The 15,195-nt window shown below is 38.8% G+C and overlaps 1 protein-coding gene across 1 annotated transcript in view; it reads left to right on the top strand.

The window, feature by feature from the left end:
* Positions 1 to 2,589: 2,589 nt before the first annotated feature.
* Positions 2,590 to 15,195, top strand: part of cabp4 (calcium binding protein 4) — a 32,814-nt gene continuing 20,208 nt past the window's right edge. Inside the window, exons 1-3 of the mRNA XM_041784103.1 lie at positions 2,590 to 2,686; positions 6,441 to 6,501; positions 7,896 to 8,031. Coding sequence (XP_041640037.1) covers positions 2,590 to 2,686; positions 6,441 to 6,501; positions 7,896 to 8,031 — 294 coding nt within the window. The remainder of the gene's footprint in view (positions 2,687 to 6,440; positions 6,502 to 7,895; positions 8,032 to 15,195) is intronic.

Below are 15,195 nucleotides of genomic sequence, written 5' to 3'. Positions count from 1 at the left end.
GAAGCTGCAGCAGCATAAGGAATAACCGCAACCTTGAGAGGATTGTCGAGCAAAAACATTAAAGAATTTGGGGGAGCTTCACAAGGAATGGACTGAGGCTGGAGTCAGCTCATTAAAAGCCACAACACACAGATGAATCCTAGACATGGGCTACAAATGTCACATTCCTTGTGTCAAGCCACTCCTGAACCAGAGACAACGTCAGAAGTGTCTTACCTGGGCTGTGGAGAAAAAGAACTGGACTGTTGCTCAGTGGTCCAAAATCCTCTTTTCAGATGAAAGTACATTTTGCATGTCATTTGGGAATCAAGGTCCCAGAGTCTGGAGGAAGAGTGGAGAGGCACAGAATCCACGTTGCATGAAGTCCAGTGTGAAGTTTCCACAGTCAGTGATGATTTGGGCTGCCATGGCATCTGCTGGTGTTGGTCTACTGTGTTTCCTGAAGTCCACAGCCAACGCAGCCATCTACCAGGACATTTTAGAGCACTTCATGCTTCCTTCTGCTGACAAGCTTTATGGAGATGCTGATTTCATTTTCCAGCAGGACTTGCACCTGCCCACACTGCCTAAGGTACCAAAAGCTGGTTCAATGACCATGGTGTTACTGTGCTTGATTGGCCAGCAAACTGGCCTGACCTGAACCCCACAGAGAATCTATGGGATATTGTCAAGAGGAAGATGAGAGACACCAGACCCAACAATGCAGATGACCTGAAGGCCACTATCAAAGCAACCTGGGCTTCTGTTACACCTGAGCAGTGCCACAGGCTGATTGCCTGCCTCCATGCCACGCTGCATTGATGCAGTAGTTCATGCAAAAGGAGACCCAACCAAACATTGAGTGCATAGAAATGAACATACTTTTAGAAGCCTGACATTTCTGCTTAAAATATCCTTTTTTATTGATCTTATGTAATATTCTCATTTTCTGAGCCACTGAATTTTGGGTTTTCATTATCTATAAGCCATAATCATCAACATTTCAAGAAATAAAGGCTTGAAATTTTTCACTCTATTTGTAGAGTCTATATAATATATCGGTTTCACATTCTGAAATGAGTAATAAAAAATAATTGAACTTTTTCATGATATTCTAATTTTTTTGAGATGTACCTGTATAGGGCTGCAGAAAAGCCTGCACAATTTGGAAGGGATTGTGGTGCTATCTGCAGTGATGAACAAGTAATATAACTGTAGAAATTCCACTCACTTGTAATTTTGAAATTTCTACTTAGACAAAGCTCTAATTATCCCAGTATGATTTAAGAATCCTCCAAGAGTCCTGACCGGTCTCGGCCAATCAGCATGAATTCTGTGGCTGAATATGCACATCCAGATACAGAGAAAAGGACCACACAGCCTTGGCGGAGTAATGAGCTCCTTGAGTGCTTTCTATTTTCTGTCTGCTTTGTGTTTCTGTGTGTATGTGTATTTGGCTCTTGTTTATGTGACATGCACAACGAATCCCAGCGCCCTTCACTCCAGTGGCTCTTGTGAAATATATTTAGAATATCCATTTAGCACTTAACCCCTCAAGCTCCAGCCAGGGACGCTTAACTTGTGCCTCTTTCATGTTCAGCCCCCCTCTTCATTACCAGCTGTGCTAGTTGTGTTTGTTTTAGCCCCGGTCCACCTGGCCCTCCATTTCATTACTTCAATTAGCCTGATTACGATCTAAAATTGCTTGTGTCGGCCCTGTGATTGACAGCAATTGGCCACTTAGGGAGGAGAGCTGCAGACACGAACGGTGCTGCTCAATGGCTTGTGCAGTAAAAGGCGCATGTGTGCGTGTGTGGGTTTTGGGAGGTGGGACGTGTGCTTGTTTACCCTGATGGGAGTTGTGCTCACTGAAGATGAGAGCAATTCTTCAGGCAAACAATGTGAGACCAAACACTATAGAAAGTTCAGATATCTCGCTTTACCCACATGAGTTTTTGGCAAACAGATGTGTGTGTGTTTGCAGGTTTTGTGTGTTTGTACTTGCATATCAGCAGGATTTTGTAAACCGTATGAACTTATCTTAAAAGCACAGCCACAGACTGTATAAATAATGGAGAAGTTTGGAAAACCAGCCACCTTGTTGGTTTTTTGGAGCAAGAAGAGACCGTATTTTAGGAGAGAGTGAGGCCAAAGAGGAGCCAGGGGTTGGAAAATGCCCAGTAATCAATCTTTAAGGTTGACATCTGTGGCAAATGCATTTGCTGGGAAATTAGCTGGTTTACCATCCTGTTTCACTCAGAGTGATACTGTACTGAGAGGAAAATAATTATTTGATCCTCTGTTGATTTTGTAAGTTTGCCCACTGATGAAGAAATTAACAGAATATAATTTCAATGCTAGGTTTATTTTAACAGTGAGAGAGAAAAAAAACAACGGTTAGAAAAGGCCACAGTAAAAAAAAGGCTATAAATTGATTCACTCTTCAAGTGAATTAAGTATTTGATCCCTTACCAACCAGAAAGATTTCTTGCTTCTGTGGACCAGTTATGTGTCTACAAGACATAAAGTACTCCATTTCAGCTTTTTACCTTTGTAAAAGATACCTGTCCACAGGAGCAATCAATCGACCAGATTTTTAACCTCTCCACCATGGCCAAGGCCAAAGAGCTCTCTAGGGATGTCAGGGACAAGATTGTAGACCTGCACAAGACTGAAATGGGCTACAAGACCACCACCAAGCAGCTTGGTGAGAGGGTTTCAACGGTTGGTGTGATCATTCACAAATGCAAGAAACTAAATGATCATCGGACTCCCTCAGTTTGGCCAGATCTCACCTCGTGATTTCAATGACCATGAGAAAGGTGAGGGATCAGCACAGAGCTACATGAGAGGAGCTTGTTAAGGATTGAGGCAATTGGGACCAAAGTCACCAAGAAAACCATTGGTAACACACTGTGCTGTAATAGACTGTATCCTGCAGGGCCTGCTGCTCAAGGAAGCCCATGTACAGGCTCGTCTGAAAGTTATTGTACCCCATCAGCTGAACTTACAGTCATGGATTCAGTCTTGGGGGATGAGGTTGAGGAAGAGCAGACAGGCCTGAAACCCAGCTCTGCTGCTTGGACACCATCCCCTCAACCTCTGGATGCATGGATGGATGGATGGATGGATGATTGGACAGATGATTGGATGGATGATTGGATGTTTGAAGTTTGCTCTGTGTTCACATGGAGATACTTAATGGAACAAAATGGGAGATGGGTGTTGAGCATGTTCTTGGTTCAGAATGTTTTGCAGAAAAAATCCCAGAGGAAAACAAAAACTTGTTAGCTAGACAACTCTCTCTTCTTCTCAGCCAGGATTTTACCCTGTTCTTATCCTTGTAACCACAACACACACCCAGCTGACAGCATTGCTCAGCCATGAGGGAAGTTTATTAAAAGGTCCTGACTAATTTAGTGCCCAAAACAACAACTACCTTTAAACTTTGTCTACATATTACATAAAACGGAGTAAAGATAAATTTAAACATCCATAAAAAAAGTTTGATGGTTTCAATTGTGCCTGATGTTGCTGCTGCAGCACACAACACGTCAGATCATTTCTCCTCACTGCTTTAACCCCAGAAAGAAGAAATACTGTAAGGTGTTTTTAAACTCACTTCACCCTGAATCACATTTGCATGTTTAAAAGTTTGAGAGCAGAGTGCTGTGCCATCATGCCAAAGCATTAACAATGCTATAAACAGCAAGAATATACGCACAAGTCCTCATTCTTTTTCCTTGTTTCACAAATGCCCCGGCATCATTAACAGTTGTATCATCACCAGGGTTATAAAAGTTTTGATTTTTCAATAGTTTTTATTTCTAGTTCGTTTTCAATCTCTTTTTTCAATTTCAGTTTAGTTTTTATTAGTTTTGACAGTTGGTTTGTTAGTTTAGTTTAGTTTTTATTTTGCAAAAATGCTTCATTTCAGTTTCATTTTTATTAGTTTTAGTGTTAGTTTTAGTTTTTTTGGATACATTTCGGGGCTGAGGGAACGTCATACATTTTTAAAAACATGTTCAAACAGGCTCCTTTCACTTTTAATTTAATTTGTTTAAAGATGATGCTTGAATACAATTACAAACATAAAACTGCCACTGTATGAAGCAACTCTGCTCGAAACGTCACGTTGGTGCAATAAACAATTGTATTTTTGGGACTCTGCTGCGTGCAAGACGTCTTTCTGTTCTTTGTCAGTCTCTTTTTTCGGCTCAGCACCTGCCCACCTTGGTTTGGATGTGAGTGTAGACTTTTTTCCTAAATTATTAAGAGGCCATATTGATTTTCATCTTGGCTTCACTGGCTTCTGAGGGGTGACGTTTGAGCAAAGCCTAATGAAACCTCTGCTACATCTGCTGTGCATATGTCTATATTTACATCCAGTAAATGAATAACTACTATGAAAATAGTACTCTGCAGTTCAGACATACTATAAATTTAGTGCCATTTTTAAAGGAATTCCATGAATGTAATCACATGTGGGTTCCCCATCTCCTCCTCCTATAGCTTTATATGCATTAAGTGTGTTGCAATCAGCATGGATCACATGCACCCTGATTGCATGAAATCGTGACAGACAGGCAATCGCTACTCAGTCATGGCACGTTTTGTTAGGCCCAGTGGGAGCTGGGAATGTGGCTTGTTGGGCGGAGGCACATTAAACGGTCGAGTGTAATTTAGAGGACTGGCTGGTCTTCGTGTCTCTTCTCATTACAGCCCCCCTGGCCCACACAGCAACGAGTAAAGCAGCTGGTGAAGCAGATCTTCGGTATCTGCCTTCGCACCACCTTCATTGAATGTTGGATGGTGGAGTGTTTATTATGCATTAGTGCCAAATACAGTCGTTCATCATAAGAAGCTGATAACCAGAACCACAGAGGTCCATGACGGATCATAAATGTGTGTCTCAACACAGTCAGCCATAACTCTCCTCCTCCTCTACAGGCTAAAAGGTGTCATTCACTCCCTCCTTCTTCATTCATCTCCTCTTCATCTTCCTTTATCTTGCGGTCTGTGAAAGATGGAGAAGCTTTTTCACACCATTCCTTCTCTAAGCTCATTTGATTTACTTGTTTTGACAGTCTTCAACTTTCTCTGCTCTCTTACCTTCTCTGCTACTTGATGGATCATGTTCATGTAATGGGGGGTTCACTTATACAAACTAATTTGTCTCTAAATTGCACTCAAGGGATTTATTCCCCATCTGTCTCAAATATGTCTTTGTTTTATATATGTTTAAAGTAGCTCTAATAAGATTCCCTCACTATTTTTCAACACACTGTTCATATGTTTAAATTCAGTCAATTACAAGAGTGTCTTGGTGTCCTTCAGCTTATTGTTTCTTTTTAATGCAAATACATTCACCCTTTACTATATGGTAACAAAAGCAACATATCTGAGATGCACTAACAGCGAAAATCAAGGCAAATATAAATACTGATTACAAATTACAATTTAGCCACTAGCCAATTCAAATTCTTTAGATTACTTCTCATCACAGATCATGCCTGTTTTTGAATAAGTTATATGATCAGATACATTAAAACATTACAATGATTCTCGCCTTGTAAATTCTCACTGAACATGTCTTTCAAAGTGCATGGTGCTATTTTTCTCCAGAGCTGGTATAAGACGCCCTCACTGCTGACAACTTTGAACATGAAAACAAATCAGTTTGTCTGACAGGGGACTTCTTCTACAGAGCAACCTGTAGAATAGCAATAGCTCCTTCTCTCTCTTAACACCACTGCCCGCTTCTTTGAATCATCATAGGATTAAGACAGGCAAGTTGTCGGCTTAAATACACCTCGAAACAGTTGTTACAAATCTCTGCAGCGCTGAGCTATAGGCGATTTAGCCCGCTTGTTGTGAGTGCTATTGCTGTGTTTACATATGACCAAATTAACCTGGCTAGGGATGAAATGGTCCAGATTCAAAACAACTTCTCCAAAAGATCCATCCAGGTATGAGAAAATATTATTAGACACAACAGATAAACACTAGCTAGCCACATTGGTTTATGCCACATTATTTACAGATATTGGTCCATAAAGTCATTGTGTGACCTGTGAGGCACCTGATGTACAAACACAAAGTCTGCAGGTGAATAAGGGGCTGGATTAGGCAAACTCAAAAATTAAACATTAGCAAAACAGAGCTGAATGGAGAGCCAGAACTGAAATTCATCACGACCAAACTGCATATGCTCATTTTGCTGTTAGTTTAATGGATGTGTAGGCTAAATTAGGAAAGTGTGTGCTTAAAGATTTGTTACTCTTCATTAGGTCTTAAATCATTAATGTAGCTCTTTAATTATTACATCGGGATATTTAGTATCAAGTGTGTTTGCCTTTGGGAATCTATCTCTTTTTTGTGCATTTTCCCCTCAACATTGGATGATTGTCACTCCTTTCCCCAAGTTTAAATCTCTGTCTACATTTATCTCTCTCTTTCAGCCAGGATGTCTATGAAAAGCACAAAGGGGGGAGCAGAAAGTAACCTGTCCTCTGCTACCAGGTCAGTGAGATTAGTAGTAGTGGAGTAGTGGAGAAAATAAATAGGGAATGAATACACTTATAAAGTCAAATTAAGAATTTAATTAAACGCTCAATCAAGAGTTGAGGCTTTGAAACCATACATGGAGAGATTTAATCACAATGTGGGGCTCAAACGACAACAAACACATATCCATGCTAAATTTAGATGCAGTGTGAGTACTTCTTTAAGAGAGAGAGTTTTAAGTCAGTTTGGAAATATATTTAAATTTTTCCAAGGTAATGCAGTCAGTGAAACTTGCAAAAATTCAAACAATTTTCACCCATAGCTGCTGCTGTCCATCAGCAGTCTGAACCAACCATAACTTCACCAACAGCAGAGAGCTTCATTAGGATATCCAAAAAAGTTTAGTACTGTTGATTTCTATTGCAAGTTATTGGAAAAACTATTATCAAAAGGCAGCAAGTGCCCTGTGAATGAATGCCATTTTCTTTCTTCCCAGCTTGTCTCCGCGAGGTGGAAGAGGAGCAGCAGCTGGCAGATCACCCACTTCTGGGAGATTCAAAAACAAGGCCCTTCAGCTCAGCCTCACCAAGAAATTCTGGTTTTTATCATTCTCTGTTTCCAATTAACATTGATTAAGACTAGGGGAGAGGGTTGCGTAGATTTATTTATACAAACAATTAGTGTCATCGATCGGTGCATCCGCTGCCAAACAAGCTCCCAGAATTTCAAACAAGTTCCTCTAGGAAACATTTCCTTCCTCTCTTTCTTTCTGTTTTAACTTCTACTTCATTTAACCCCAGAGTCAGCTGATTGTGGTGCCAGGCAATTATCTAGTTTCAATTTCAATTATGATTTTGGCTTCCCTCAATCATGAAAGCAAGATAATCAAGATTAAATGATTAGTTGCTTGTTTTTCCATTGTATTTGTTCTGTTTGGTAAATGTTTCAGTTTTGTTAATAATTAGGTTTTGGCAAAAAGAGTGCAACAACATTACGTCAAACACATATTATTTCATATCTAATTGGTTATTGATAATTAGTCTGTTTTTATTGTATAGATTCATACCTCTTTCACTTTTCTATTTTAATTAATTGCTTGACCTTTAAGGTTTTGCAGAATTGAAAAGTGTTAAAAATGTCTAAGGACAATAAATCTATGTGAAGTTGATGTAAAATCATCATGTATTGCTGTTTTATAACTGTAATCTTAATATCAAAATTATTGTTTTATTATTATTATTATTGATTTTTGTTATAATTGAGCAGCTATAGGTGATACCACTGCTGACATTCATCCAAAAGGCTTTTACATTTTATTTTGTGAAATACTTTCTCAGAGAGGGTAGTAGTGAAATAAAGGCTTAGCTTGACAGCTCATAACAAATGGCATGTAAACATACCCTTCACAGCTCAAAGTCGAGGTCCCCAGGGGCTCAGGGCAGGAGCTCTGGAGAGGCGGAGCCTCGACGGAGCAGCAAGAGGAGCAGCAACAGCTCAGCGGTGGCTGCCGCCTATATCTCCTACCTCAACAAACTCTTTGGACAGGTCAGTTGAACAGCACATTACAGCTTCTATTCAGAGGCTTAAGTAGGCCTGGGCACTAGATCCAAGACTTTAAGATAAATCAATATACACTCCTTTTGTAGCTATAACAGCAACCATTCCTTTTTTGAAGGTTTTCCACAAGATTTTGGAGTTTTTCTGTGGGAATTTGTGACCATTCATTCTGTAGAGAATTTATGAGCTCAGGAACTGATGTTGGATGAGAAGGCCTGGCTTACAATCTCCATTCAGTTCACCCAAAGGTGCTTGATGGAGGTGAGGTAACAGCTTGTGTGAGCCAGTCAAGGTCCATGTTGCACAGCCCTAATAAGAATGGTATCAAGATAGTTATAAACACAGAGGATTAGTATCCCACTGAGTAAAGCCTTTTGAGACTGGTGCAGTGAAACACATCAGTGATTTATCAAAACCCAAGGCATTATGGTTTGGTTTGGTGGATGGATGATATGGAAACATTCATGTTATAATCATAAAAAGACATTATGGATTGGACAGAAAAAAAACTCATTTACTTTACCAATCATACAAAAAACAATGGAAAAGATTCTTGTACTGGAGCCTTGTTAGGGACCATGTTTACTGGCAGAACAAGAGGGATCGCTCAAGCCAGGATCAAATTTGCAGAACAATTGCTGTCATGATACAAAAGGGCAAGTCATTCAGAGTGCACAGGAATTAGTTGAATTTAGAACTACCTGTCACAGTCTTGACATTGCAACTTCCTGGTTGGGTTTCTTAAAGCTAACTACGTAGCACATATTAATTCTGTTGAACTATTTAAAAAAGGAACAGTATGGGATGGCCAATGTAACAGTGGTTTAAGAGACAGCCATAGCTGAGGAAGCATGTGTCAGGAAATAGCTTCTAATAAACAGCAGGTGTGTCAGCTCATTTCATCTATTAAGTAGATGATGTCATAGACTTTTACAGCTTGTAAAAGCAGCACAATTAACACCTGATGATCTTAGCTTCTTGTTAATTGTGAATGACTCATTCATCTGTTACTGAGAGACTGTATGCATTTACATTTGAATGAAAAAAACCATCAAACAGACAGTAGGTTTCAATTTTTAAAGAGGTGATGAAATTTTAAGCCCTTTTTACATACTGTATGCACTTCTGGCGTTTGCAGTAAGTCACTATCACTGTCCAAAGTCATAACAGGTTATTCACAGCCACAAAATAGGCATAACAAGTACTCCTTTAATTGTTCGATTTGATTCAATTTGTGCTTCTTGGGGTAATATAATATTAGCTTTGAATTAATAGCAGGATTTCATAATGCCACTGAAGTAATCAGTACAGAAGAGATTAAAATAAAAACTCATTTAAATATATGTCCTTCAGCTAGGCTACCTATCAAAGTTTTCATCACACAGGTGTGTGTTGAAAACTTCAGTTCAAAACATAATGTTAGAATATTTGCACAGGAGCCCTGGTCTTTTGCCTCTTTTATAGATAACAAACTCAAAGACACTTATTTTGAAATCGTCTTGTTTTTCTATTTTTTCTCAGTGTTTTTTTTTTTTTTTAATTAAAAAGTCACTGGGGTTGTATTTAATTGGACAAACTGTTTTATATTCTTATGAAAAGTCAGTGAACCCAATCATTGCCAGTACATAAAGATTTGAATCGGCTTGCAAAAGGAAAGTTCACACCATTAGAAAACGTTGATCTCACTTAGACATGAGCGTCGTTGCTTTTTCTGCATTTCTAACCAAGAGTTAACACTGATTTTTATGACATAGAGCTGCTCCTCTTTGGCAACAGTAAACAAAATTATTCTGTTATCTTGGCAAAAGCTGAACAAACCATCCCACAGGCTTGCAGAGACCAATGATGCAATTAAATAGCTTCATGCAGATCATGTGTGGGGATATCATTTTAGTGGACGAGAGCAGAGGTCGGCAGAGAAAACAGGCCCCAGCGGTGTAGACGTCACTGCTGTCCCAAGTTGAAATTATTTCACTTTTCTACCCTCCTTTGTAACACTGCTTTAAAACTGTGTCCTATGCAGGTCTCTCATGAGGCTAATGATTTTGCTGTGGCGCCATGGTGACAGAACATTGGTCTGCCTTTTCTGTGCCATCCAGAATGTGTTGTCTGTCTGCCATCTGCCTGATACTGAGTGAATGTGTTTGAGCTTTTGGAGTGAGTGTGGTTTTGTCTCAATTATGTTGTGTTCACTAGATTTGGAGGCAAAAATCTAAAGTGAGGGAAAAAAAAATCCCTCAAGTCATTCATTTATCCATGACAAGAATTTTTCCAAGGCTGCCATCTAACATTTTTATAAAACTCATTTCTTCAATCAAGAAAAACAGAGCAGTACCAGTCCTATTACTGAGTACTATTCATTCAGTCCAAAGAACTGATAATATAATCTGACAAAAATAAATCTGCTGAAGTGCTCATAAAGGACAGGATTAGACGCAAAAATCACTGTGATTTTTTTTTCTGACTAACTCACTAATTAACTTTGATGGTACACTTTATATAAGCATGCTTCTATGACAGTGTTGAAGAGGGGGCTGGCAAAGAAAGCAGGATAAAGTACAGGTTTATAGACTGAATCACAGCTGAAAGAAATAGCGTTATAGCGACTTTGAGGTTGCCCTGAATGGAATCGAAAATTGATCCAATTGTTCAGCAGACCCTAAGAAGCAACAATCCATAGAAAATCCATAGACTGGCTGTAGCTGTTTGCATTGAACTCTGACTATCTGAATATGTGACTACTGTTTTCCAACCGGTTATGGCTGGTAGAGAATTGGACAAATGAGAGTGAAGAGTCAATATCATTTTAACGCTCTTCTCATTCAAACATGGAGCCATCTGATCAGGAGTGTGTGCATCATTCTCTGTATCTAAGACAATGGCTGTTCACAGATGTCTCAACTCTGGGTTTGACTCCATGAGCCCTCTGTCTGGTTTAAACATATAGCATGTTAATTCTACCACCAGGGGGTTCTCAATCAAAAAATTAACTGAAGGTGTTGAGAAGAGATGTGATGCGCAGCTCCACCCTGTGGCTTGCTTCTTGTTTTAAATGAGAATCACTCAATGAAAACTTCATTTCATAAGGTGTATTTACTTAACAGCCAACCACTCCTTCTGTTTCACTGATGTTTTTCTCACAATGAGGGAGAAAAGCTGCTAAAAATGCCTTTCTTGACCAGTGCTGTAAGATCCCTGCAAAGCATTCTGGGACTGCAGCACTGTCAACCAGGAAGGCCACTTTTAACAGCCTTTCTCCCTAATTATGCAAAGTTCATCTATGTAATGAAAATTGTAGTTTACTATTTAGCAGGGATGCATTGGTATTAAAATCTCACGGTACTATAACACCTTGTTAACAAGTCCATGGTATGGTATTTATTGCGGTATCATAGAAAAAACTAAGACAGCAAAGAAAGACTGGGAAAAAAGTGACATCTAAGTTTATTAAACGACTATTGCAAGTTGAATCTTACAATATGGCAAAAAAGTGTTTTAGATGTGCATTAGGCTTAAAAATATACACTTAACTTCAGCGCCGTGTTTTCTAAAACCTTTGTTGTCCACCACTGAAAACAGCTGTAGCTTTTTAGCAATATATATTCACACATTCACTGACCTTCTGATCTGTTGTGACCTAACATTGTTATGGGGATGTGGAACTGTGAACGCTGCCTTCAGAGTCTTTTGGTCTGGCCAGATTCTGCTCCTCGCATCTTCAAAAATCTTTTGGGCAACCAAAATGCTTCTTCATGGCAGATATAAAAGTCGCTGAAGCTACCACAATCTCTAAAACTTGTTATGTGGTTCTCCCTTGCACCATTTTTCACTGTTAGATAAAGCCAGTGGAGCACAAAGGATGGTGGGTACACAAATGCTGATGGTAACTGTAGCCCCCACTTCCCTTCGCTCTGCTCCACAAAAAAAAAAAAAAAAAAAAAAATTTTTTTTTTGCCCTGAAGACCTAGCGTTTGAAACAGTCTCATGTTCACAACGGTATTTAGGCTCTTCTGTCACCATGATACCAATATCCTTTACATTTCTACTATTTGCTTAAAACACCTTATGGAAAGCAGAGAGACTCCTCAGTACAAAATATCAAGTGTCATAAGCAGCGGAAGTCAGCAGAATTAAGCAGTGTGTCGCTCTTATGTGGCTTGGAAATGTCTAGTGGGGCCACACCATTACAGAGGTCAGTTACACATTACATGGGGAGCTTGGGAACATAATGTGCAGCTGAAAGCAGAGAATTACTGCAGTCTATCACAAGTTAGTAGCACTAAAATGGGATTCTTTATGTAAGTTTATGACATTACATCTGGCATTTCAATGGCTTCAGTAAACAACTCAATGGCACCTAATACTGTTTTAGTAGATGGAAATAGGACGTGCCATTTATGCTTCTGTTGTTAATAATGCAGGCACTCAAGATGAACAGATCAGTCCTTCACAAGCCTCACAAATGTCCTTTTTTCTTTGTACATGCTTGAAATATTTTCAGACAGGAAGGGCGATTGTGAGCTTTATATACTGGTTGGAAATAATGTCTAGGATCCAGCATGTTAATGAGACCAACAGAAATGGCAAAAAGCCATTAAAATAATTGGTACGAAATGTATGCTTATAACATGGATTTATTCTGTTTTTACTTAAATTGAAATGGTAAAACTCAGCATTAGAGTTCATAATTATTCATTTTAATTTGTAGTGCTAAGTGCACCAGAAGGTTTCAGAATTGCCAAGTGGAATCATTGCTGCAAATGATCCATTTCTCATTGTGTTAACAGAAAACAATATCCAGTATTGTTTACATTTATTCTGAGTTGTAGGATTGATTTGTTTGAAAAAAATTTTTTTTAAGAAACAGGGTTGTTCATTATGACAGACAAAGAAAACAATTACTGCAAAAAAGCGTTCCATTATTTCAGAGTTGTCTCAAAGTTTATAGATGTTCAGGAAATAGATTAAAAAGTGACACTTGGTCGGCTGGTTAAAATATCAGCCTTCGACTCCGGCACATAAATTGGCATTCATTTGTTCTAAAATAATCATTTTCAAGTTTACAAATTAACTCCAATACAGCTTGACTGTAAAGCTAAACTCTTCCATAATTTTGATCTCTCAAGCCATTTACACTTCATCAAGAATTGATCATTTAATTGTCTAATAACACACCACATTTGTGATTTCTCATGAGCATGTCTTCAGGTTTTTGAGCCAATCTTCCTGAAACTTTGTTGGAATATCTCAAAACGTGATTAGTATCTGTATCACTGCAACAACATTGTGTGTGTTCAATCATTAATTTGGATTGCCTTTTGTAAGTTACTTATATTTGTACAGTAATATTTCTTTCTGCTGAAACATTGAAGCAAAAACCTTAAGACCTCAGATCACAAAAATCGATGACTATGGTTGATTATTGTCAGAAACTGTGGAGTTCTTTGATTACATAAGAAATAATCATCTTAATGCTCCCAACCTGCTTGTGCCCTCTTAGAATGCTGCCTGCAGCTTTAATCTTTATTGTTATTATATTGTATGAAAAGATCCTTTTAATCACTGAACCGATATGGGACCCTGTAAGACCTAATTACAAAGCAGAGCCTGAGGCTTTGCCATAAATGCCTTCATTACAGGAGAGGGACTCACTGTAAAAGATAACAGAGAAATCTACACCAGGGGGAGTAACTGTGCCAATGAACGCTTAATGACATTCCTTAACTAGATTTTTAATATCTAATGAGACTGTTTCATTGTTTTAAAGTAATTTATAGGAAATGAAAAGTGTTTTGCAGTGACCTTGGGCTATGGTGGACTCCTCTTCCGCATGCGTCACTGAGTTACTACCACTACTGCTTGACTGATCTGCCTTGTTTTACTCTGGCACTCCCTGCTTTAAATTTACTAGCAAAAAGAGGAGACATTTGCATCGTATAAATGGGATAGGCAACACACTGTTATGGTTGCTGCCCTGACACTGAAGCAGGAAGACCATCCATCCTGCAGCAGTCCTAATCCCTGCCTCGACACAAGTATTAATAACCCCCTCAGCAAGGTTCACTGTCAGCCCTCATTAGATCCAACTAAACTGAAGAAGAGGCCGGGAGAGACAAATAGCTGGAGAAAACAATTGATGCATTTACATGTCAGAGTGGAAGACAGATGGTTATGGAGTAAAATGGCCTGGACTCATCAATGAGAAATATACATACTGTAACTGTTATTTAAGCGTCTTTGCTTTATGCGTTGGTGATGAGTCCTTCTCACATATATGTTCATGCATCATGCTTACAAGGCAGCAGGCGGCTCAATGGGCCATGTGAAGGCAGACAGAATGAAATTAACTGTTAATGGGCTTGTTCGGACGGATGAATTGAGAGTCTGCATGCTATGCTGTCTAATCCTTACTAGATGAAAAAAAAAAAAAATCTAATTAATGTGTTGACCTTGCTTCGTAAATATGCCCTTGTCGGCTGCAGGATCCTGAGCAGGGTAAACAGCAGCTCCGGACTATTAGTGACAGAGATTTTTGTTGTGCTTTGGCATTAAAGAAAAACACATTAAAACTGAAGAGGTTTATATAATTCATAAGTATCTCACTAGTTTGAGGCAGAGAGCACGTAAAATGAGATAACTCTTGATGAAATTGAATTCTGGCATTGAATCTGTGGTGAGACTCTGCTGGCAATATCTTACAGTGAATAATCATTTGAACACCTGCCATGCCAAGCAGCTTCCAAATAAACCACGGGGCTTCAACTTCTTCCTCAAGCTATTTTTTCACTTGAGTAGGATGACCTTGTATGATTTATGTATTAACTACCCTGAGTGCCAAAATGTATTAAGAAGAAAATTTTGCACTTTGCTTTTAAGTCCAGCTTCACTGCTGCTTTGTTTTTTCCACTTTCAGCCAAGTGATTTAGAGTTAAAATAACTAAAGCTTGAGGTTAAAAAATCTTTTAGGAGAATAAATTATGAGGAGGACACTTCATGAAAAACATTACATAAAATATGTAAAAGCAAAAAAGGAAATTGCAGTTGTATTTCAGAATCAACAATATTTCTCCTTTTAGAATTTGAAGCTTGTGTTCTCATGTTATTTCTGTGGGAGAATCTTTTAATCCTGCAAACAATATTCAACAGTTTAAA

Source organism: Cheilinus undulatus, linkage group 4 (assembly GCF_018320785.1).
Source record: "Cheilinus undulatus linkage group 4, ASM1832078v1, whole genome shotgun sequence".
Taxonomy (NCBI): domain Eukaryota; kingdom Metazoa; phylum Chordata; class Actinopteri; order Labriformes; family Labridae; genus Cheilinus; species Cheilinus undulatus.
This window is presented reverse-complemented; position numbering and strand designations above follow the sequence as displayed.